The sequence below is a fragment of the Crinia signifera genome, chromosome 1 (assembly GCF_055691185.1).
Source record: "Crinia signifera chromosome 1, ASM5569118v1, whole genome shotgun sequence".
NCBI lineage: Eukaryota > Metazoa > Chordata > Amphibia > Anura > Myobatrachidae > Crinia > Crinia signifera.
The window spans coordinates 80,969,091-80,993,797 of NC_139217.1; the positions used below are offsets into that span (position 1 = coordinate 80,969,091).

Here is a 24,707-nt window from a genome sequence, read left to right on the forward strand (position 1 = left end):
TGAGGGCTTGCGCAGTGATGGGGATGCTGTGAGGGCTTGCGCAGTGATGGGGATGCTGTGAGGGCTTGCGCAGTGATGGGGATGCTGTGAGGGCTTGCGCAGTGATGGGGATGCTGTGAGGGCTTGCGCAGTGATGGGGATGCTGTGAGGGCTTGCGCAGTGATGGGGATGCTGTGAGGGCTTGCGCAGTGATGGGGATGCTGTGAGGGCTTGCGCAGTGATGGGGATGCTGTGAGGGCTTGCGCAGTGATGGGGATGCTGTGAGGGCTTGCGCAGTGATGGGGATGCTGTGAGGGCTTGCGCAGTGATGGGGATGCTGTGAGGGCTTGCGCAGTGATGGGGATGCTGTGAGGGCTTGCGCAGTGATGGGGATGCTGTGAGGGCTTGCGCAGTGATGGGGATGCTGTGAGGGCTTGCGCAGTGATGGGGATGCTGTGAGGGCTTGCGCAGTGATGGGGATGCTATCAGGGATTGCGCAGTGATGGGGATGCTATCAGGGATTGCGCAGTGATGGGGATGCTATCAGGGCTTGCGCAGTGATGGGGATGCTATCAGGGATTGCGCAGTGATGGGGATGCTATCAGGGATTGTGCAGTGATGGGGATGCTATCAGGGATTGCGCAGTGATGGGGATGCTATGAGGGATTGCGCAGTGATGGGGATGCTATGAGGGATTGCGCAGTGATGGGGATGCTATGAGGGCTTGCGCAGTGATGGGGATGCTATGAGGGCTTGCGCAGTGATGGGGATGCTATGAGGGCTTGCGCAGTGATGGGGATGCTATGAGGGCTTGCGCAGTGATGGGGATGCTATGAGGGCTTGCGCAGTGATGGGGATGCTATGAGGGATTGCGCAGTGATGGGGATGCTATGAGGGATTGCGCAGTGATGGGGATGCTATGAGGGATTGCGCAGTGATGGGGATGCTATGAGGGATTGCGCAGTGATGGGGATGCTATGAGGGATTGCGCAGTGATGGGGTTGCTATGAGGGATTGCGCAGTGATGGGGATGCTATGAGGGATTGCGCAGTGATGGGGATGCTATGAGGGATTGCGCAGTGATGGGGATGCTATGAGGGCTTGTGCAGTGATGGGGATGCTATGAGGGCTTGTGCAGTGATGGGGATGCTATCAGGGATTGCGCAGTGATGGGGATGCTATCAGGGATTGCGCAGTGATGGGGATGCTATCGGGGCTTGCGCAGTGATGGGGATGCTATCGGGGATTGCGCAGTGATGGGGATGCTATCAGGGATTGCGCAGTGATGGGGATGCTATGAGGGATTGCGCAGTGATGGGGATGCTATGAGGGATTGCGCAGTGATGGGGATGCTATGAGGGATTGCGCAGTGATGGGGATGCTATGAGGGCTTGCGCAGTGATGGGGATGCTATGAGGGCTTGCGCAGTGATGGGGATGCTATGAGGGCTTGCGCAGTGATGGGGATGCTATGAGGGCTTGCGCAGTGATGGGGATGCTATGAGGGCTTGCGCAGTGATGGGGATGCTATGAGGGCTTGCGCAGTGATGGGGATGCTATGAGGGCTTGCGCAGTGATGGGGATGCTATGAGGGATTGCGCAGTGATGGGGATGCTATGAGGGATTGCGCAGTGATGGGGATGCTATGAGGGATTGCGCAGTGATGGGGATGCTATGAGGGATTGCGCAGTGATGGGGATGCTATGAGGGATTGCGCAGTGATGGGGTTGCTATGAGGGATTGCGCAGTGATGGGGATGCTATGAGGGATTGCGCAGTGATGGGGATGCTATGAGGGATTGCGCAGTGATGGGGATGCTATGAGGGCTTGCGCAGTGATGGGGATGCTATGAGGGCTTGCGCAGTGATGGGGGTGCTATGAGGGCTTGCGCAGTGATGGGGGTGCTATGAGGGATTGCGCAGTGATGGGGGTGCTATGAGGGCTTGTGCAGTGATGGGGATGCTATGAGGGCTTGTGCAGTGATGGGGATGCTATGAGGGCTTGTGCAGTGATGGGGATGCTATGAGGGCTTGTGCAGTGATGGGGATGCTATGAGGGCTTGTGCAGTGATGGGGATGCGATGAGGGCTTGTGCAGTGATGGGGATGCGATGAGGGCTTGTGCAGTGATGGGGATGCTATGAGGGCTTGTGCAGTGATGGGGATGCTATGAGGGCTTGTGCAGTGATGGGGATGCTATGAGGGCTTGTGCAGTGATGGGGATGCTATGAGGGCTTGTGCAGTGATGGGGATGCTATGAGGGCTTGTGCAGTGATGGGGATGCTATGAGGGCTTGTGCAGTGATGGGGATGCTATGAGGGCTTGTGCAGTGATGGGGATGCTATGAGGGCTTGCGCAGTGATGGGGATGCTATGAGGGCTTGCGCAGTGATGGGGATGCTATGAGGGCTTGCGCAGTGATGGGGATGCTATGAGGGATTGCGCAGTGATGGGGATGCTATGAGGGCTTGCGCAGTGATGGGGATGCTAGGAGGGCTTGCGCAGTGATGGGGATGCTAGGAGGGCTTGCGCAGTGATGGGGATGCTATGAGGGATTGCGCAGTGATGGGGATGCTATGAGGGATTGCGCAGTGATGGGGTTGCTATGAGGGCTTGCGCAGTGATGGGGTTGCTATGAGGGCTTGCGCAGTGATGGGGATGCTATCAGGGATTGCGCAGTGATGGGGATGCTATGAGGGCTTGCGCAGTGATGGGGATGCTATGAGGGCTTGCGCAGTGATGGGGATGCTATGAGGGCTTGCGCAGTGATGGGGATGCTATGAGGGCTTGCGCAGTGATGGGGATGCTATGAGGGCTTGCGCAGTGATGGGGATGCTATGAGGGATTGCGCAGTGATGGGGATGCTATGAGGGATTGTGCAGTGATGGAGATGTGATGAAGGTGTGCGCAGTGATTGGTTTTGATGGTGGGGTGAGTGCCCATGTCAGATTGCTTTGTGCAGCGCACATCGCGTCAACTATGGAACTAGTGACCCTTAAAAATTAAAAGAAGCTGCTTCTGAAAATATACTGTGTGTATATGTATGTATATATGTATGTATGTATGTATGTATATATATATATGTATATGTGTGTGTGTGCAAGACGGCACTCCGTTATGGGTACAGACATTGGTGGTGGTGCAGGGTCCATATGAAATTGATAACATCACTTACCCTGCCTCCTAGAAGGAAAGGAACGGACCAGCACTCACAGGTTTTTGAAGAAAAAGTTGTATTGGTAGTTTACAGCATGGTATAGTACAAGCAGGCTGACTCAACAGCTGTGCTTATCCAGTCTTCATCAGGGGTCACCCCTGATGAAGACTGGATAGGCATCCAGTTGAAACGGCTGTTGGGTCAGCCTGCTTGTACTATACCATGCTGTAAACTACCAATACAACTTTTTCTTCAAAAACCTGTGAGTGCTGGTCCGTTCCTTTGGTGACCGTCCTGGCGAGCTCTGGTGCTTGCGCACAATTGTCTATGGTGCGCCAAACACAAACTTCTAGGGACTGCATCAGCTGCAGCCCCTAGAGGGCAGTTAATGGGCATACACACTTTGTGATTTGAGGGAATTTTCTAAGCAGTCTGTCTTTATCGCATAGCAATGAATCACAAATCGCTCTTTGTGTACACCCCATAGCGATAGTGGTCCACGCGTCGCCGGCTCAGATCTTATGTGCATGCAGTCAAAATCTAGTTAGATCGCTTCGGAAGTGAGTTCAAATCGCAGTGTGTGTACAGAATGAGCAATAGCGATCTACTATTTAAGGTTGGCACGAATCTCAACATGTGTATGATCCATTAGAGTTAACCGAAAGACAGAGAACTGGTTAAATTGAGCCTGGATGGGCAGTTCCAGGGGGAAAAAGGCCTCCACCTGGATTGCCTGTCCTGTATGTGATTGTCAGTTAGTACTTCCAATGGGCAGCCACTGCCCAGACTGCAACTAGTTTACTCAGTTGGTGGTTTGAATGATTTTTTTTTTTTTTTTATTGTTTTATCCATTTGCTATTATGAACTTTCCCTTGGTGAAGCAGCCAGCTCCTGGATGTACAAGCTTTAAAATATCCACTTCCACTCAAGGGAAAATACATATACAATATCTTCAATCTTATTGGCCGCTATATCGGATCTGTTCCTCCCCCTACCGCCCCAACCCTTAACCTTCCTCTCTATTTTTCTTTCTTTTCCTCCATCTTCTGATGCCTCCTTTGTCAGTACAACCTATGTCAAACTATATGATGATGTTGAAGATAATACTCTGCTGTACTGCACATTTGTTTACTATGCTTACATAATTTTCAATAAACATATTTTGCTCTAAAATATCCACTTCCAACATCTCCGCACACTGCAACACCGCTGATGATTCTTGACCTACCACCATCGACTCATGCTGTTCTGTCACATAGAATAACTGGCTAAGGTGGTGTGCGCCCCGACCAGCACCCAAAACTGCTTGCTACATTGGTCAGTGCCCCAGAACAGCTGGCTACTGTCACCTGTGCCCCGCTCTGGCAGCTGGGAATGGCTATCTAAGGTTATATGCGGAAAGGCTTCCTAAAGTGGCCAGCACTAGGAAGGGCTGTCTGAAGTGGTGTGCACCATTCTGGCACCCATAATGGCTGATTACAGTGGTCTGCACCCTGTTCAGATTGGCCCTAAAACTTTCTGACTGGCAAAATTGATCTAATTCAATTGTGGAGCTTTCTGAACAAGAAATGGAGGAGGGTTTCTTTTTTTATCTTTTAAGCTAAGGGTTAAACCCTCTCAACATTATCAATTATCAACTGGTAATTCATTATTATTTCTAATACTGTGTTCTAAGCATCTGTGCCCCCCCACTTCACAAGTATGCAGTAAATATTACATAGATGAGCTGTACTACAAGCAGCCATCCCAAAGTTCCCCCGCCCTCCACCTGTGCAGGGTAAGTAGGAGACTGTAATTGTCTCCCAGAACAGTGGGATAGCAGCCCACAGAGTCTATTAGTCTGGGTAGCAGCAGAAGCAGTTTCTTGCTTGGAGCTGGCTGTATTCTGCCTGGTGCCAGCTTGTCACAGATAATCTACCCAAGACATTTATACAGCTTGACTCTATACTGTACAGCCAGGGTATAGACTAGATTGCCATCTCTCATGTATCAGAAATACTGCCAGTGTGGATGCTTGATAGGAAAAGAGTGGGATCTTTCTGCTTTTACCCAAAGAATTTTTTGACCTAATAAAATAATCAGTTGGATTCAAAGTGGCACTGTGGCTCCAGGGACCGGTAGCTGACCACGCTCCTTAAGCTCCTCTGTGGTGCTTTGTACAATGGGATGCCCAGTGAGCATTCCACCATCAAGCCTAGAAAAGGTGCCAGGCTGCTGTAGCCAGATCAGAAAGCGGTCTCCTTTCCTCACTCACTTACTTCTGCAAGGTCCATGCCAAACTTGCACTGGGCTACTGTTGAGCTTCCAAGTGCTAACTTCTCCCTATCTGGGACTTTGGGTCAGTCCTCCCTTCCTTGAGCTGCCCGATCCACACTTTTCCACCAGTGTACAACTTACTCGTTTAAACTTCTGAAACATTGGCAACATCTTTAAATAATAGCTGCATTTTTGAACAAGTCACCTGATGGCGATTCAATTGTTTTACCTCAAGGCTGCCACTAGATGGAGCCTGGCAGTTGGTCATACGCAGGGGGACACATATCTGTTCGCAGGCTCCTGAGGTGGTGAGAAGAAATGTGTGAAAAGTCCATGGTTTGGACACCTAAACCATGGTTTAAGACAGACAGGTCGAGCCATGTATGGGCACGGTAACTGCAGTAATTAATGGGCACTGAAAACATCTGAATTTCTCTCTTGGGTAGCCATTAATTAGAGCCACCCAAATATCAATTGAATCCCTCTCCCATAATCCCTCCATAGCCCCTCATAAACCAACCCCTCACTTTTATTTATTTATTTTTTAAATTAGATCAGGAACACCGATGTAAGATTTATCCAAATCCACTTTATTTAAAGGAAAGAAAACAAGTTTTGTCTTTTTTAAATTTTTTATTTCATTTGGAGAGGACTATGGGCTTCGGATAGGGTGATTCCACATAATTGTTTAGTTTTCGTCTCAGTCACTAAAGCTTTTGTCCTAATTATGGGTGAACTGTGCTGCTGTTTTCCAGGACCTCCCTCCCCCAAATGAAGAGGAATTAAAGGCGGCAAGGGAATGTTTGGTTAGGAACTTCTGGTACAGATGTAAGTACAGCATATTTATACCTCCACAGTCACTTTATAATGCATTATTTTGCAATATTAAATAAAAGTGAGATTTATTTAAAGGTATCAAAAAATTGTGTTGTGCGCAGGAAAGGGGTGTGGCTTGGAAGGTCGTATGTCAATAGGTCGACATGGAAAAAGTTGACACGTAAAAAGGTATGCATGTGTTTTCCACATTTTGTTTTGGTGTCCATGTCGACACCTGACGACATGGACCCTCCATTAGTGTAGTATGTGCGAAAACCTCAGGTCTCTTGTGTAGAACATTTGTCTGTGTCAACCTATTGCATGTCTGCTTTTTGGTGTCTACCTATTCATTGTCTACCTAGACGCTAAAGACCATTTAACCCAGTGGTGGGCAATAAGCGGCCCTCCAGCTATTGGTAAACTACACATCCCAGCATGCATTGCATCAGTTGCAGCGTGGCCAAATAGCAAAACTAAGGCAAGGCATGCTGGGATGTGTAGTTCATCAACATCTGGAGGGCTGCTTATTGCCCACCTCTAATTTAACCGCTTCCCCAGGAAAGGAAACGTGAAACTACTGTTAGAATAAACCTTCTGTGGTGCTCACTTGATGTATGGGAAGAGGCAGCTGATATTAGAGTGGTTACTGCACTGTTACTACTGAGGGGAGTATGCAATGCTTTCTGCGAGCTGTGACCGTATTCAACTGCTTTGGAGCGAGGGGGAAATGGCGTGTGCAGCCGCTAAAACAGCGAGTCACGCGGGTAAATGCAGTGGGCTCCCTGCATTACCTGCGAGCCTCGCTGTTTGGGGGGAGGGGGGATCCTCCCCATCATCTTACAGCGAGGATTCCCCCGGAACTTTGAATACGGTGAGTAGTACCCGGCGTGGGGGTGCGCTTGTTTTCGGCGATCCCTGCTGTTTAACCCCCTCGCCGGACGAATTGAATACACCCCTTAGAGTGACCCTAGCTACTCAGCTTCTACAATAGGTAAGTAAAAAAAGAAAGCACGATAAGACCTTGTTTATTTTGGTAGGCCTTATGTTTCTGATACTGAGAATGGGGTAAAGCAAATATATTGTAACACCCTTCTGTCCTTAGTACAAATCAATACAATATTCTAATTGTTCACTTGGTATCTACTCAGACAACTTTACTATTATTTGGCAATACTGAGCAGAAATCCACCTCGGGTTACCCTATTCCCTCATTCCTCGCCTACCTTCTTGCTTTTATGGATCCCCCAGAGCAGGGGGTTGTGCATCTGAAAAGTGGGCTGGTAGGGGAGTGTTAGGCTTTGGTGAGATAGGGTTTGAGCTATGGGTGACGGGGGAGTTTGGGGTAAAATTGTGGCCATTGGGATGCCTGGGTCGGTCCTCTGACCACTGGCATTATTTGTGTTTGGTCCAGGGATGGGCACAGGTACCCATCCGTGGAGTAGTTGCCCATATCAATCAGTCTGCTTTGATGTAGCATTTATCAAGTGTATCATCTTCTTTTTCACCCCAAATAATTAAATTGTAATAATTGTAATAAATTGTATACAGTGTGTTCAGTTTGTGCTATGTACATGCTCTAAAAATATGGGTAGAAGCTTCTTGGTTGCTATGGGCATCTTATGTACTGCTCCACTCATTTCTCTGCTTAATACATTAACCCCCAAGTGATCGAAGACATGCATATGCTGGTGGTTCTAGCTGTTATGGCAAAGGGACAAGATAGATTGTACAACATATATCTATACAATCTAATTGGTGTTTCACATTATTCTAGGTATCCCCTTCACGGTGATCAGCGTCGCGGCTACAAAAGTTCTCCTCTCTAAAGGTGCAGGCTTTATCTTCATAAAATGCATTAATTCGCGGTATACTGTGCAGTAGTAGTATTGCCGCTTACAGCAGTGACTGTTACCAGTGGTGCAAGTAGAAAAAAGGACTAAGTGGTACTGTGCTGCGCGCCGAAGGCGCGTGTCAAAAATGGGCGTGGTTTGGGGGCGTGGCCAGGGTGTGTTCATATGACATGAGGGGGAGTGGCTACATGACAAAACTTTAGAACACAATGAAATTTTTGCTTGGGCTTGTGCATTGCACCCTGCACACAAAATGTAGGAGCCAGATAAACTACAAACAGGGATATTGCGCACCGAAGGCTAGTGGACAAAATTTACACAGTTACGCGTTAAACACCCAATACATATTACCCATGCCATAATGCCCATTACACATTATGCCCCACACCATAATGCCCATTGCGCTGCTTCCGCACAACTGATGCCCATCAGGGGCGGATCCAGGAGAAAATGACAGGGGGGGGTGTTAGTGGTGCCAGTGTGCACGCTGAGGAGGAAGGGAAGGAGGACAGAGAGAGGGCGGGAATGGGATTAAAAATTAGGCCCTGGCATTAAAAGTACACAGGCCCACCTTGGCGTCAATACTGAAGGATGCAGTTGTGCGCACGCCGAAGGCGGAAAATGGGGTGGGGTATTGAGTGTTGTGTACCACACCATATACCACATCTACACATTATGCAACAAAATAGTAGACCCCCATTATACTTGCCCCTTACACATTGTGCCAAAGAAATTGAGCCAAAATTCACATAATGCCACATGGATCGCGCCAAAATTCACATAATACTACACAGATTATGAAAAAAAATCAGAAAAGGCTCCACAAAAAATTGACAATGCACGCCGAAGGCACCCCAAACATTTTCACCATAATGCCCATTACAAGTTAAGGCACAGACGATAATGTCCATAACGTATTATGCCAAACACCGTAATGCTTATTACAAATTATGCTACATAAGTGCTGCTTACCTACATGCTCGTTGCCAGGGGTTCCATGCTTGTTGCCATGTGGGGTTCTACTGGAACTAGTTGCCGCCCACCGCCTGAAAGAATTCACAGCCGGGCAGAGCGTCCAGCGTTGTTTTTGCGTTCACGTTTTCTATAGGCCGACTTTTGATGACAGCACATATTTTTGCAGGGAGATAGTTGTTTCGTTTGCATTTGCTATTGTTTATTGCAATCCTAATGGTGGCATGTATCTCTGCGCAGATGCAGGGACAAGAGTTCAGAAAAGAACCTGTCCCTGTGATCTGCACTGATGGGTGCGTGGTCAGCGCTGACGCCTGGCTGACTGCACTGCACATTGGCTACTGTCTGGCCGGCGGTGCTGAGGGTAGCCCATAGGCTACAATAGGCTGCCACCATTCTGCCAACATTCATGCTGCCTCACATTCTGGATATTGGTAATCCTTGCATTATCACCCCCATAGAAACCTGAAGCATGCGGCTGCTTGCTGGACTGTAGGGATCGCAGTGGGAATTGGGGATACCTGCTGCAGTCGCTTCTACTTACATTTAAAAGATACTTAATATTTGTATCTAACCCCCAAACCCAAGTGTTTTACTTTAAATGCCGCCCTCCGCCGCCTGAAAGAATTAACAGCCGGGCAGAGCGTCCTGCTGCTTGGCTGTATACAGTGTGCATCAGGCTCAGCTCTGCAGCAGCCCCTAGGTCCCGGGCGGCTGCCGGCTATTTTAAAGCTTAGCTGAGCTCGCGCTGCCGCTTGTCGGGACCGCGAGCCAATCAGAGCTTGCTCGCAGTCCAGCAGCCAATCAGGAGTGGTGGCTCCTGATTGGCTGCTGGACCGCGAGTGAGCTGTCATTGGCTCGCGGTCCTGGCAAGCGGCCGTGGCAGCGCCAGATACGATTTTAAAATAGCCGGGACTCGGGGAGACCTAGGGGCTGCTGCAGAGCTGAGCCAGGGCCTGACACGCACACTGTATACAGCCGGGCAGCAGGATGATCTGCCCGGCTGTTAATTTTTTGCGGCGGCGGAGGGCGGCATTTCAAGTAAAAAAAAGTCAGAAATGACAGGGGGGGCACGTGCCCGTGTGCCCCCCCTAAATCCGCCAGTGGCCACTGCTTTAGTTACCACCAGTCAGACAGGGGAGGAAGAGCTGTCTGCTGTTGCCGTAGATGCGCTGCTCTGCCTATAGCAGCCGCATATAAGATCCGCCCATCCGGGGAAGAAATGCCGCCCACTCTCCTATAGCAGCCTCACATAAGCCCCGGAGAAGAGGTGCCGCCCACTCTGCCGTTCGCTCCGCCCACTGACAAGGGATCATTGCCGCCCAGCCAGGAGAAAGCAGTGCCACTCAGTAGCAGAGTGACAGCACTCTGAAGGGACTCCGAAGGGAATCAGCTGTGGCGGGGCGGCAGAGGCCACGCCCCCCGCCACTTACATATGCGCGCATGCGCATTACACAGTTCGGGGGGTATTTGTTATGGCGGTACGGGGTACCGGCACTATATGTTTTACCGGTACGCCGTACCACCCCGTACCGCCATACTTACACCCCTGACTGTTACTTAGTGTCATCACTGGGATACACTGCAAACGTGCAGTGGGTCAGAAAGGGTTAATGATCCTTTTGTGCATGCTTGTTTTGAATCATTTTTTGAGCAAATGTGAAATTGCAGCAGCCATTATTGTACAAGTGTTCCCAGAGTTTTTGTATAACTGCAGTCAGTCATGTCGCCAGTATATACTGTTCTACCACTGCCATTGTGTGACGCTAACTTTTACCATATTTGTTTGAATTGTTTGCAGGAATCATTACCGCATCTACAAGATTCGGCTCACGCTCCAAACTCGTATGTAAGTGTGTCCAGCCTCTAGAATGGCATCCTTGGAGATGAAGGGTAAAGTGGATTTAATCAAGCTTTATGCAGTATATGGCGTTACAAGGAGCACAGTGGTGCAACGTCGCTGACCTCCGTGAAATACACAGTAGTTGACATTGTTGCCGATAAAGATAAAAAGAAATATGGATTTGTAATTGAGAACTGCAGCGTGTTTATGATTGTGTATCCTGGATGGTTTCAGTGGATGAAAGTTCCATCTTGGGATCTCTCTCCATCGTTGCTGGGCATCTTACACCACCTAATGTGATGGGTGCATTAATGCTGCTAATGGTGTGTGGGAAAGGGAAGGAGACCTCCTATCAGAGCAGTGTGTTTTAAACATGATGATGTTGTTTTGGGCATTGTTTCCATATGGTGGGCATAGGACTATGATGGTCTGGTAACGGGGGCACAGGCCTGTATGTACAGAGCACGTCAGTGCTATATGTGGTGAGCTGTATTCTGAGCACAGAGCTAGATGTGTTTGGCATGAGGCTGTAATGACTCACACAGGGCCCCGTGTGGTGGGCATGAGGCCGCTACACTGCGGTGTGGCAAGAGCTGTAGTGGACTTTTGTGCAGGGTTCATGTGGTGAATAATAGGCTGTTCTGTTGGGGCCAACGCTGTAATCATTTTCATGGGATTGTTGGGTAAGCAAAACTAAAATGGAATATATTATTCTTGAATGTGTAGTCCCTTAATATGGAGATCTGTAGAAGTGATAATTGGGATCCTGTAATGATAGATACTGGTGAATTAAAAAGGAATGCACCTATATGGCATGCTAAATAGAAGTACAAAGTCCTAAGTTTATAGGGCAGTAACATAAAAAGAAAACGGATTTACATAGCTTGTGGAGACGATGGATAACAAGTGCACAGCACATGTTTTCTTATGTAGTGTTTGCTGTACTGTAGTTGCCGGAGTACTTGGATACCTAGCTGGAAATATTTCATCCATGAAAGCCTGCAGAGAAGAACTGATGAAAGTTCGGAGTCGCTCGCAGAATGAGCAGGGTCAGCAGACACAGTAAGATTTTTAAATTTATTTACAGTTATATATATATAGCGCACACATATTCCGCAGCGCTTTACAGAGAATATTTCAACATTCACATCAGTCCCTGCCCCAGTGGAGCTTACACTCTATATTCCCTACCATATATATGCGCAGACTCATTCATTCTAGGGTTAATTTTGTTGGGAGCCAGTTGACCTACCAGTATATTTGTGGATTGGTGGAGGAAACCGGAGTACCCGGAGGAAACCCACGCAAACATGGGAAGAATATACAAACTGTGCAAAGTTAGGGCCATAGTGGGAATTTAACCCATGAACTCAGTGCTGTGAGGCAGTAATGCTGACCATTACACCGACTTGCTGCAGCATCACTGGCTCAGTCTGTGTGTATTTCTTTAGTGCAAGTTAAGGCGTTTTCCAGCTCAAATGTCCCAGTCAGTAGTCCCGAAATGTAAATGCAAGTCCCAAGTTTTATATCAGGGGTATTCCTCCAGCTGTAACTACACATCCCATCATACCCTGCCACAGCTTTGCTGTTAGGGCAGGGATGGGGAACTGTTGTAGAACTACACATCCCAGCATGCCCTGTTACAGTTTGCTATGTGGCCACGCTACAACTGTTGCAGGGCATGTTGGGATGTATAGTTCAACAACAGTTGGAGGGACGAAAGTTCCCCATCCCTGTGTTAGGGAATGCTGAAACTGGCATGGCATGCTGGGATTCCACAGCAGATACAGGGACACTTTTTTAAAACCCCTGTTTCTGGAAACGTCACTATTGGGCAAATTTGACCAATATTCTGTATATAAGATGCAGTATCTCCTACCGATTCTTAATCTCTTGGGTTTATAAGGTAATACTAATCAATTATTTATATGGCGCCACAAGGGTTCTGCAGCCCCTAACAAAGTACATAAACAAATTAGCAAAACAAGAAAACAGCGACTTACAGTACATGACATTGTAGGATAAGTACATAGTAGTATATAAATATTGCTACATCACCGGTCCTGAAACTGAAATAAGTATGAGTGTGGCAGAAACCAAGGGTTAGGTGCCATTGTAGGGAGTATAGAGTGAAAGGTAGTCTCGGTAAGAGAAGGAAAAGCACATGAGTGTTGAGGGCCCTGCTTGTCAGAGCTTACATTCTGAAGGGGAGGAGCAGATAGGCCGAGCTGTCATGGAATAGAGGGCTAGGATGACAGATGGCTGGGAATGATGAAGAAGGGGGTCTTTGAGAGCTCATTTGAAATTTTGTGGAGAGTTCCAGAGCCAGAATAATTATTGCATTCTATCTTCTACTAATATGGTCTCCAATTCCAATCTCTCTTCAGTTTCCACCTTCTCCCCATTCAAATTTCCTCCTTTCTTTCATCCGTTTTACTATCCTTTCTCCTGAAATATTGATAATTGTGTTTGCGATACTTGTCCATGTTACTGTGTACTATGAATGTTGTGTCCTACAGTTACATGCTCCATGCATCAGGATAAGCCTCGTGTACTGTACACACAGCCCTGCAGGAGCCCAGAACTGGGCACTTGCTCCATTTATGTTCATTTAGTTCTAATGAAAAAGGTTCTGCATCTCAATGGTGAGAAAAGGCTGCATACAGATGAATTTAATGCATTATCTTTCTTATTTTTATCCCTTTTTTGGGGGTATTCAATGCAAGGCTTATATTAGCGAGGAAAAGCCTCGCTGTCAACCCCCCTCGCTGTATTCAATGTATGGCCAGAATCCTGACAGTCAGAGGACGGTGAGGTTCGCCGTAAATGCAGGGAGTCTGCTGCATTTTCTGGTGAGCCCCGCCGTTTTAATGGCCACAATCGCCGTTTCCACCTCGCTGAAGGGAACCAGCGAGGTGGAAGTAGCGAGTGAAGGGGAACGAGTTGGATACTGACATGGCTAGCTATTGGCGCTGCTCGCCGTCAGGGCATTGAATACCCCTCTGTGAGTCTATTCTCAGTAAGGTGCAGGTTTGTTGTCTGTTAGGATAGAAAAACTTGGATGATCCATATATTGTGTAGAAGTTCTCTGTGGTTTTGAAGGAACATTCATAATCTGAAAAATGGTCTGTATCCGCTGCACTATAGATTCTAAAGCTGGCCATACATCAGAAAGATCGATTGCGCTCATGATTGTGTACAATTTCCCTTGAAATCCCAGCAGTCCTTGGTGGTTTTTGGACACACAAGCTGCATACAATCCATCATACAATCAGTCATACAATCCATCTGCTGATGGATTGTATGATTGTGTACATAAGATGTGCACACAATCTGCATAATGCCATGCACCCACTCATAATATCTGACAGAGTAGTGTCGAGGGTCGACTCCTTCAAATTCCTAGGAACAAAGATTTCCTGCGACCTCAAATGGGGTCCCAACATCATTACAACTGTCAAGAAGGCTCAGCAGCGGTTGTTCTTCCTGAGGCAACTCAAGAAATTCAACATCCCGCAGGAGCTGCTGCTCATCTTCTACACTGCCATAGTAGAGTCTGTACTTTGCTCCTCGATCACAATCTGGTTCGGAGGAGCAAACGAGAATGACAGACGAAAGTTGCAAAGAGTGGTGAGGATGGCAGAAAAGATCATTGGGGCGGAGCTCCCCACTGTCCAAGAACTATACCTAGCCAGGGTCAATAAGCGTGCAGGAAAGATCTTGGCGGACAAGCTACACCCTGGCCTGTTTGAACCCCTTCCGTCAGGCAGACGTTTTAGGTCCATCCCAGCAAAGACGACAAGAACTACAAAAGGCTTCTTCCCAATAGCTGTCCACCAACTAAACCGTATTGAACATACCAAATACTAACTCAAACTTTTCTAGATACATGTGAAATGTATGTGATGTATGTTTATGCCTCTCTTCTCACCCCCTTTTGTGTTCCCTGATTGATGCTGCACTGTTACCACAAAAAATTCCAAGCATACGCAAGTATACCTGGCCAATAAAGATGATTCTGATTCTGATTCTGATTCTGATCTTACAAATAATTGAGATTGTATGATTGGGTACAATATCTTTCTGATGTATGGCCACCTTAAGCCTGCGAGCAGGACCCTCCTACTTCTTTTTCAGTTTGTTATTATCCAATATTGTTTTATTACTGTTTTGTTCTCAATTATTAAGCGCAACGGAATATGCTGGCACTATATTAACTGTTGATGATGAAGATGATGATCTACTCAGAATTATCTCCATTAAAATAAAACATTTTTTACTAACCATCTTTCTTTCTAAAATAATTATAGATTTTCTACTGATGTTTCATCCGCATATCCAAACCAGAGTTTTACTCCACCGGCTGAACCTCGAAATCGTTTAAACTCCAGCGAGTATGATAATAGTGCTGCGTCTGTGCCATTCAGTTCATCCATGAGTGAATCCCAGTCTACTGGGATTGTGTATAATACAGAACGAGGTACCATGCTACTGTGCTGGGATTATTTTTATTCTCTTTTATTAATCTGTATGGGGAAAGAATTGGTTGGAAATATGTATTTTGTATTCTAGCCACTTACTTTAGCGTACACTGAGAAGCCCGAAGCTTGAGATGCATTGTGTAACAAAGGTCTGGATGGGCCATTTATAATAGTGTTATCCATTGTAATTGTTGTAAGGAGCTAGATCAATGTTAGTGGCTCATTCAAAAAATCTGCTCCCTTTCAGTGGGCACCCTAACCTAAAACTGCCAGCACCACATACAAGAGCTGGGGCTTTTTCCTGAGCTTTATGCATTGGGGAAACGGGGGGGGGGGGGGGGGGGGGGGTGTGTGTGTAAGATATCAGGACCTGGAGTAGCAACTTTCCCACCTAAGTGGTCAACTAATCAGAGCGAAGCCTCGGATAATACACTAAGACTGCGTTCCTTAAACCCAGTCCTAGTGGTACCCTAACAGTGTGTGTTTATTTTCCAGATCATCTAGTTGAAACATGGGTATGTTAGTTGACAAACACAAACTTACCATTTATTAGGATACCTTGAAAACACACGCTGTTCTGTGATGGCCGAATTCCAGAAAGCGGTTCTGTAGCATATACAAACTTCCGAAAGTAAAGATTAATTAAATGAAACACTCTCATATACTTGTTCTCTCTCTTAAATCGCTTTAATCCAATTATGTTGTTTCATTTAGTATCCTCCATCAGTAAATAAATACTGTAATCTATTACTCATCTGATTGCCCCCAAACATTTATGTAGTGTTGTAGTTTCCCTGTATTGCTCACCTTTCCTTTTATTCTATTCTGATCTGCCAAAACACTTTTAAAAGGAGAAAATATAAGAGACCCCCTTCTCTGACAGAGATCGGGACGGTCCTCTACCTGGCGAAGAATAGGTTATTGGTCAGGTGTCCAGCTACATGCCAATGACTGCAAGCCAATCAGGAGTGCGCGCTTATGTGGCACATATGTAATTTTTTTTTTAATAGGGCGTACAGTAGACAACTAATTGCACCCCTCAGAAATTGAAAGGGTTATGTAACGCAATAAAACAGCAGTTACTAAATTAGGGGGATAATATACCAAAAACATTTTTTTTTTTTTTTTTTTTTTTACCTATACATTTCCTGCAGTATTTTCTTTTTATATATATAAATAATTTGATGTTTGTACAGATCCTGAGCCTATTCCAGAGGAAAGATCTAAGCAGAAAACAATGACTTATGATGAGCTGAGAAGCAACAACAGGGACCCCTACCACACAACTGGCTCATCCACCCAGAGGACACCCCAGAGGGCACCTGCTGAAGACAAAGTGACTTGGAAGAAAGGTTCTGTGTTTGCACATCTCACAAAGGGCAAAATGTATCGAGCCTTAAGGCCCCCATCCTAAGGCCAAGTCTGACCAAATTGCCCTTGAGCTCTCATGTCAGCTCCCTGGGAGTCTCACTTACGACTTGACACTTGATGTGCCAGGCAGCGGTGAGCGGCGGGACGGGAACCGGCAGCAGAATTTAAAAAAAAAATACTTTTAAAAGACTGGCTGCCTGCTGAGTGGATGACAGAATTCTCCCAGCCAATCAGCGGCCGACCAGTGTTTTGAAGATATTTATTAAAATTCTGAGGCCGCTTCCTGCCCCGCCGCCTGGCACCAGCCTTTCACCGCTGCCCAACCCTGAAAATAGATGTGCGCCATCAGTGCCGATCCAATACATTTTATGTGCAGCAGGGTCAATCGGTAGGGTCCAACCAAATGCGCACGGGACCGCGCATCGGGTCGGATGGGATGTCACACACATTTAATTGGGCCGATCGGGTGAAGAAGTAGTTGCCAAAAGCATTGGTTGCTTTGGGTATTTAATATCTCTCCAATGCTGGATACATCTCCCCTCTACTCTTGAGATTGATAATGGGGCCTACACACAGTGCAATTTCAGGGCATTTTCTAAGCGATGTAATTAGATCACTTAGAAAATGCCCCTACATCGGTCCGTGTGTAGGGGCCATAGCGATGCATAGCCCCACACGTCGCTATCGCCCAGCGATTAATGCTAGATAAATCTAGAAGATCGCCAGACAGGGACAGTGTTCTCACTGGAGAACGCTGGCCCTGACAGATCGCACATCACTTGCACATCGCTGTGTGCTGAGCGATCGGTGCTATCGAGCATCGCTCAGCAAAATCTCCCCTTGTGTAGGCCCCGTTAGTGTTGATACTGATAGAATGTCAGTATATATGAAGAGAATAGCAGTTTAATTTTTAGCCTACTTTATATAGAATACTATAAATGTGACCTAATGTTAGGCCCTGAGTAAGGCCTCAATTATTGGTCTACATTGTTTTGCATTGTATAATTTATCCTAAGAGCTGGAACTCTGCACTAAGCTATAATATAGAGAATGATGCTTCTCCCTCACTATTTTGGTGTGTAGTGCCCCCATAATGTTTAGGTTTCATGTCCACAGGTTGCCTTTTTGCACTGACAAGAAGATATTAATATGCAAATGACAGTCCAGCCTGTGCTTCTGAGACCAAGTCCGTGTCCCCCTGTATCTTCCCTTTAGTGAATTTTGCGTTACCGTTCATGGATGTGCTGTGTTATTCCTGGCTGACCGTATTATTCTTTTCTGTGTTCCAGACAAGAAGAACAAATACGGTGATGTGTGGGAAGAATGAAGCAATTGCTGTACAAAATTTCTGCCCCTTTGTGAAAAATCGATCTGAGCGCTGCAAGTCCATATTGTTGATAGTTAATAAATCTGATTATTAAAAAAAAAAATCATAATTCGCTTTTTTTTATTTGTTCAAGCAAACTGCATAAGCGCTACACTGTCAAATTCACCTTGACAAAGGTTCTCTGTCTAAAGTGGATGTCAGCTGGGGCTTAACTTGTATATGCAGAAAATCTGCTGTTATGAGTTGTTTGGGAGCCTCTTTCTGAGAGATACTTTGTAGCTACAATGGTGCGTATTCTAACTGTTGCAGATGGACATGGTATAGAACTCCAGCTGATTTGTATAAAACCCCTATAGCCAACCAGAGGGCCTTAGTAGTAGTAGTACGTTTATTTATAAGGCGCCGCAAAGTGTCCGCAGCGCCGTACATAGCAAACAAAAAAACAAATTACAAGGTAACGTACAGGGTGTGTTGAAAGATACAGTATAAATAGGGGTATAGCTGGTCGAACTAAAATCAGCATCAGTTCAGAAGTAGGTGGCAAAATTGTCAAGGAGACTGAAGATGAAGTAGAGGAAGGGAAGAACAGGACAGGTGAGGTAATGAGGTAGGGTGAGTACGTGAGGAAGGAGGGCCCTGCTCATAAGAGTTAACATACTAAAAATAGGTGGGTGGACGAACGAAATACAATAGGATAAGTAGGAACGGAGGCAGGATAGGAGGATCAAAAGAGGTTAGGAGGAGGGATAGGCTAGTCGAAAAAAGTGGGTTTTGAGGGAGCGCTTGAAGGAGGTAAGGGAATCAGATAGCCTGATGGGTGGCGGGAGGTTGTTCCAGTGCAGGGGGGCAGCGCGAGAGAAATCTTGGACACGGGAGTGGGAGGAGGTAATTAGGTGAGAGGTCAGTCGGCGGTCAGCGATGGAGCGAAGAGGACGGGAGGGAGTGTGGATAGAGATCAGTGAAGAGAGGTAGGGAGCTGTGGAGGAGGAGAGAGCCTTGTAGGTGGTGGTGAGGAGTTTAAAGAGAACTCTGAAAGGAGTGGGGAGCCAGTGAAGAGATAAACAGAGGGGGGAGGCGGAGGTAGAGCGGCGGGAGAGGAAGATGAGCCTAGCAGCAGTGTTAAGAATGGATTGGAGAGGTGCGAGGCGGGTGAGAGGTAGCCCAGAGAGAAGGATGTTGCAGTAGTCAAGGCGGGAGATGACAAGAGAGTGAATGAGAATTTTGGTCGCGTCAGTGGAGAGGAATGGTCTGATGCGTGAGATGTTGCGTAGGTGAAAGCGGCAAGACTGTGAGAGAGCACGAATGTGGGGGGTGAAAGAGAGGGAGGAGTCAATGATGACACCGAGGCAGCGCGTTTGGTCGGTGGAGGTGATCTCGGTTTCATCAATGCTGATGGAGATAGTGGGAGAAGAGGGGATGTTCGGGGGATGGAAGATTAGAAGTTCAGTTTTAGCCATGTTTAGTTTCAGGAAGCGTTGGGTCATCCAGTCTGAGATGGCCGTGAGGCATTCTGAGACCTTGGACAGGAGTGATGGGGATAAGTCGGGGGAGGAGAGATAGATTAGGGTATCATCAGCATAAAGGTGGTAATGAAAACCATAGGAGCTGATGAGGGTGCCCAGAGAGGTGGTGTAGAGGGAGAAGGAGAGGGCCAAGGACTGACCCTTGGGGAACACCGACTGGCTGGGGGGTAGTAGGAGAGGAGGAGCTCGGAGTGGAGACAGAGAAGGAGCGATCGGAGAGGTATGAGGTGAACCAGGAGAAGACCGTGCCAGTGATGCCAAAGGAGCGGAGGGTGTTGAGCAGGAGAGGGTGGTCAACAGTGTCAAAGGCAGCCGACAGATCAAGCTGGATGAGGATAGAGAAGAGGCCTTTGGATTTAGCCGATAGTAGATCGTTAGTGACTTTGGTCAGGGCAGTTTCAGTGGAATGTAAAGGGCGGAACCCGGATTGGAGGGGGTCTAGAATGGAGTTAGCAGTAAGGTGGCTTAGGAGATGATTATAGGTCAGACGTTCTAGGAGCTTGGAGGCAAAAGGGAGGAGGGAGATGGGCCTGTAGTTGGATGGAGAGTTGGGGTCCAGATTTGTTTTTTTGAGAATTGGGGAGACAAGAGCGTGTTTGAAGGAGGAAGGGAAGATCCCAGAGGATAGGGAAAGATTAAAGAGGTGAGCCAGGTGAGAGCAGACTGACGGACTGAGACGACGGATAATATTGGAGGGGATAGGATCGAGCGGGCAGGTGGAGGGAGAAGCGGATTGAAGGATAGAGTGGACTTCAGCAGCAGTGGTGGGGTAAAATGAGGACAGGGGTTGGAAGGAGGGGAGTGGAGATGTAGGAGGGGAGGAGGGAGAGGGTGAGGTCATGGCAGCAGTGATGGCAGTCCTGAGAGAGGAGATTTTGGTTGAAAAGTAGGTAGCAAAATCAGCGGCTACGATGGAGGACGGAAGAGCTGGAGGAGGGGGGGATAGCAAGGAGTTGAAGGTGGCGAAGAGCCTGCAGGGATTGGATGATTGGGAAAGGATGAGGGACTTAAAGTAGGATTCCTTGGCCAGAGCAAGGGCAGAGCTGAAGGAGGAAAGAATGAATTTGAAATGGAGATAATCCGCAAGGGAGCGTGATTTCTTCCAGAAGCGCTCAGCAGTGCGAGAGCACTTTTTAAGGAATAGGGTGATAGGTGAGTGCCACGGTTGGGGGTTGGAGCATCGAAGGGGGATAGAGGAGGGAGGGCAGGCAGAGTCCAATGCCGAAGATAGGGTGTCATTATAGAGGGAGGCAGCGAGGTTCGGGCAGGACATGAGGGCGATTGGGGCGAGAAGAGGACACAGCGTGTTTGAGAAGGCAGCAAGATCAAGTGTGTTGACGTTATGCCGTGAGACAATGCGCTTGGGAGGGGGGGTGGGAGAGGGGGAAGCAGTGAGGGAGAAGGAGATGAGGTGATGGTCAGAAAGAGGAAAAGCTGAGATAGTGTAGTCAGTAAGGGAACAAGAGCGAGAGAAGACGAGATCGAGGGAGTGTCCTTGGATATGGGTGGGAGAGGAAGTCCACTGAGATAGGCCAAGAGAAGAGCAGAGAGAGAGGAGTTTGGAGGTGCCAGGATCAGCGGGGTTATCCAAGGGGATGTTAAAGTCACCAAGAATGACAGATGGCAGGTCGGAGGAGAGGAAGTGTGGAAGCCAGGCGGCGAAGTTGTCAAGAAATTGGGAGATAGGGCCAGGGGGGCGGTAGATTGCAGCGACACGGAGGTGGTAGGGGTAGTATAGACGGATAGAGTGAGACTCAAAGGAGGAGAAAAGGAGAGAGGGTTCAGGGTGAATGACACTGTGGGTGCATGAGGCTGAGAGGAGAAAACCCACACCGCCACCTTGGCGACCGTCAGGCCTGGGAGTGTGAGAGAAAGAGAGGCCACCGTGGGAGAGAGCAGCTGGAGAGACAGAATCAGAGGTGGAGAGCCAGGTCTCGGTGATAGCAAGGAGGTGGAATGCTCTAGAGATGAATAGGTCATGGATGGCAGGGAGTTTGTTGCAGATGGATCTGGCGTTCCATAGTGCACAGGAAAGAGGGGGGGTGGGTTGTGTATTTATGTGGATAAGGTTTTTGGGATTGCAGAAGCGAGGGGGGGTCATTGGGAGGGTGGGGGTGCGGGGGCGAGTGGTCAGGATAGGTATGGGATGGGAGGGGGGAGGAGCAGTTGGAGAAAGTGAAGTTGAGAGATTAACAGCCATGAGGAACCGAAAGTGAGAGGGTAGGTTAGTGAAAGCAGACAGAGGGATTTGGGAGGACAGACAGCGTCTGTAGTAGATTTGGTAGAAAACAGAGTGAGAGAGAAGGTAACAGGCAAGGAACTACTGTCAGAGAGGAGACCAGTGGGTAAAATCAGGTTGATTGAGTAATCCAATTAAGTATGAAACAACAACAAGTGAGAGGATGAAGGGAACAGAGAAGGTCAGAAGTGAGGCAAATGTGAGCAGGCGTGAAGAGGGAAACAGAATGCAATAAATGTGTGGCAAAGATAAGAGAAAATAATAGTGAATGAGTAAAATGAAATACAATGTTGGAAAAATATAGATACAATGAATTAAATGTCAAAATTGAGCAACAGGTTACAATAGGATAGAAAGAAGATGAATATATTACAATAAAACAGAATATAAAAAATTTAGACTGTGTTCAAACTCACCTTTTTCAGTATTCTAACTCACCTGCTTCAGTTTCCAACTCACTTAAGTAATCAAGCTTCACTTTAGTAATGCAAGCTTCTCTCTCAATGCCTTCTGCCTATAACAGACTCCATTTGTTCCCTTAATATTGAATGCACAAACTAGTACTTAGGATGCCACCAGGACTTAAACCTTTAGTATTAGTGGATTACTAACTTGGCTGGAGACTGCAGAGTATAGGCTGGAGTAATATAACAAGACTGTTACATAAATGTATTTATAAGAAAGTGATCCGAGTCCTCCAAATGACACTATTAAAACACTGTCGAGAAACCTGTATCTTTGTGATCTAATTAGTAAAACTTGTGTTCATCATAGCAAAGAGCTTAAGCTGTGTACACACGGGGGAGATATATTGCTGAGCAATATATTGCTCAGTGTCTCCTTTTCATCAGCGACCAGAGATGGTCGCTGATGAAAGGGAACCTCTGCCGGGGGAGCCGCAGAGGGAATCAGCTGGTTGCTGGAGCAAGCTCCCGCGACCAGCAATCATAAGGGGGCTTAAATCGGGAGCGCGCATCCGGCCATATATCGCCGGTGCACACCATATTGGCAGCGATTTTAGCCCGTGTGTATGCACCGTTTATAGGCATAATGGCCCCAGAGTGATCACTACTTTCAATTTGGATCATTAAAGTGGACTCTGCAATATGCCGTAGCCTTATTGCAGGGTCTAGTTTAGTATACTTAAATTAAAAAAATACTTTATTTTCAATTACTTTGTGTTATGTTTGAATGAGTGTATACAATCTCTAATTATTAATATTGCAATCCATCAATGTAGAAGATTGCACCCAATGGCCAGATGGATCAAGGTTCAAAAAGTGATAAAATGGAGAGTGATAAACAACCAGCTCCTTAATGTCATTTTCCAAACACAGCCTGTGATATGGCAGTTGGGAGCTGATTGGCAGGTTGTTTATCAATCTGCATTTTTCACTTTTTGAAGCTTGACACATCTGGCCCATAGTTTTTCAAACCCAATCCTAATAGAAGCTTACGGCTTGGGTACACACCTATAAATATATCTGCTGATCAGTTGAAATGCAGATCTATTTCTAGACAGATCGGTGAGCGTATTCTGCATACACTCTGCCCATCAGTGGTGACTGACATCATAACTGGGCAGGCATTTACATGTGTCCCCTCAGTTGCACTGTCAATCACCACTTGTGCAGTGAGTGAATGGGTGGTTGGCGGATCGCCCATACACACAGTATAATGCGCCAATATCTTTACATATTTTGCCCATTGCTTGTGTTGCAAAGCCCACGTAATCAGTCTGAACTATGACGTTCACAGACATACTGCACACTAGATGACAGATAAGCAATATATCAGCCAGTGTGTACCCCTGCATAACAAATAATGTTCTCCAAATCATCTACCTGGAGCATAAGTGTGTTAATTGACTAACACAATAATATAGTATTTAGGCAGTTCTAATTATAGCTGGGAATTGTGATTGGTTGATTGTTTATCACTTTTGAAGCTAAGTGCATCTGGCCCAGAGTCAAAAACAGGGTGTGGCTCGCAATTATGCCATTCCCATAAGGCCACTCCATTTTGGGCACATGGGAGATTCCAGCTTCAACGATTTGGGAGGAATGTAAATGCTACTTCAAAGCGGATTGGTTGCTATGGACAACTTCTCTACTCTTATACATTTCCCTTACAGTAAGTATAAAGGAAGGGTATCGTACACTGTCATTATGTCTATGGCACATAAATAATAGGAACATTATAAGATCATCATTTCCAGTGCAACTGTTCATTGGTACATGGGATGTTTGGTAGCCCGGAGAGGAGACTCTCTGCAGAGTTTCCGGGGGTGGGATTTGCTGTCATTAAGCCCTGCCCCTTTCATAAAAATGTTGTGATTCGCAGTTCTTTGGGGAGGGGGTGGTACTAAAGGATGTGATTTGCAGCATTTTAGCCACGCCGGTATTTGACCGGCAGAGGGAGGGGTTCAGAGGTTGATGTGGAGGCCCCGCTACTTGCGGGAGGCTTGCCGGTACTTGTGTAGTTTCATTGTACCACGCTACACTAGGTGCAGTCTAGGCCAATAGCAGCCCAGCATAGTCACTGTACTGTCCCCGCGAGCTACAGCTCTGTCCCCAGCGTCCCTGGCAAGCCTAGTGAGTGCCTCTCACAAAGTGCCGGTAACCGCCAGATCCCCTGCACCGGCGAACCCCGATGTAGAGGCGCTCCATCTGCCTGGGACGCATGAGCATCTCATACGTAAGTGCGTCTCAGTGATTCATTCCGCAGAGTATGGCAACCCTGCCTGTGTCCGCTTCAGGGAGACAGACAGGGTTAGGGGTTCGGTAGCGCGTCTCATGCACAATAAAGGACGCATTTGCCAGTGCTCCATGTTACATACTGGCAAATGTCTCCATTTCAAACCCCACTATCCACAGCAGCCCGTAGCGTGGCGAGGG

General features: G+C 47.2%; 1 protein-coding gene across 1 annotated transcript in view; it reads left to right on the forward strand.

Annotated features, from left to right (window-relative positions):
* LOC146055661 (OCIA domain-containing protein 1-like) overlaps positions 1-18,166 on the forward strand; it is a 34,354-nt gene extending 16,188 nt beyond the window's left edge. Inside the window, exons 2-8 of the mRNA XM_083168305.1 lie at positions 6,144-6,216; positions 7,979-8,032; positions 10,828-10,875; positions 11,820-11,931; positions 15,180-15,349; positions 16,547-16,702; positions 18,011-18,166. Coding sequence (XP_083024431.1) covers positions 6,144-6,216; positions 7,979-8,032; positions 10,828-10,875; positions 11,820-11,931; positions 15,180-15,349; positions 16,547-16,702; positions 18,011-18,048 — 651 coding nt within the window. The 3' untranslated portion in view covers positions 18,049-18,166. The remainder of the gene's footprint in view (positions 1-6,143; positions 6,217-7,978; positions 8,033-10,827; positions 10,876-11,819; positions 11,932-15,179; positions 15,350-16,546; positions 16,703-18,010) is intronic.
* The last annotated feature ends 6,541 nt before the right edge of the window (positions 18,167-24,707 follow it).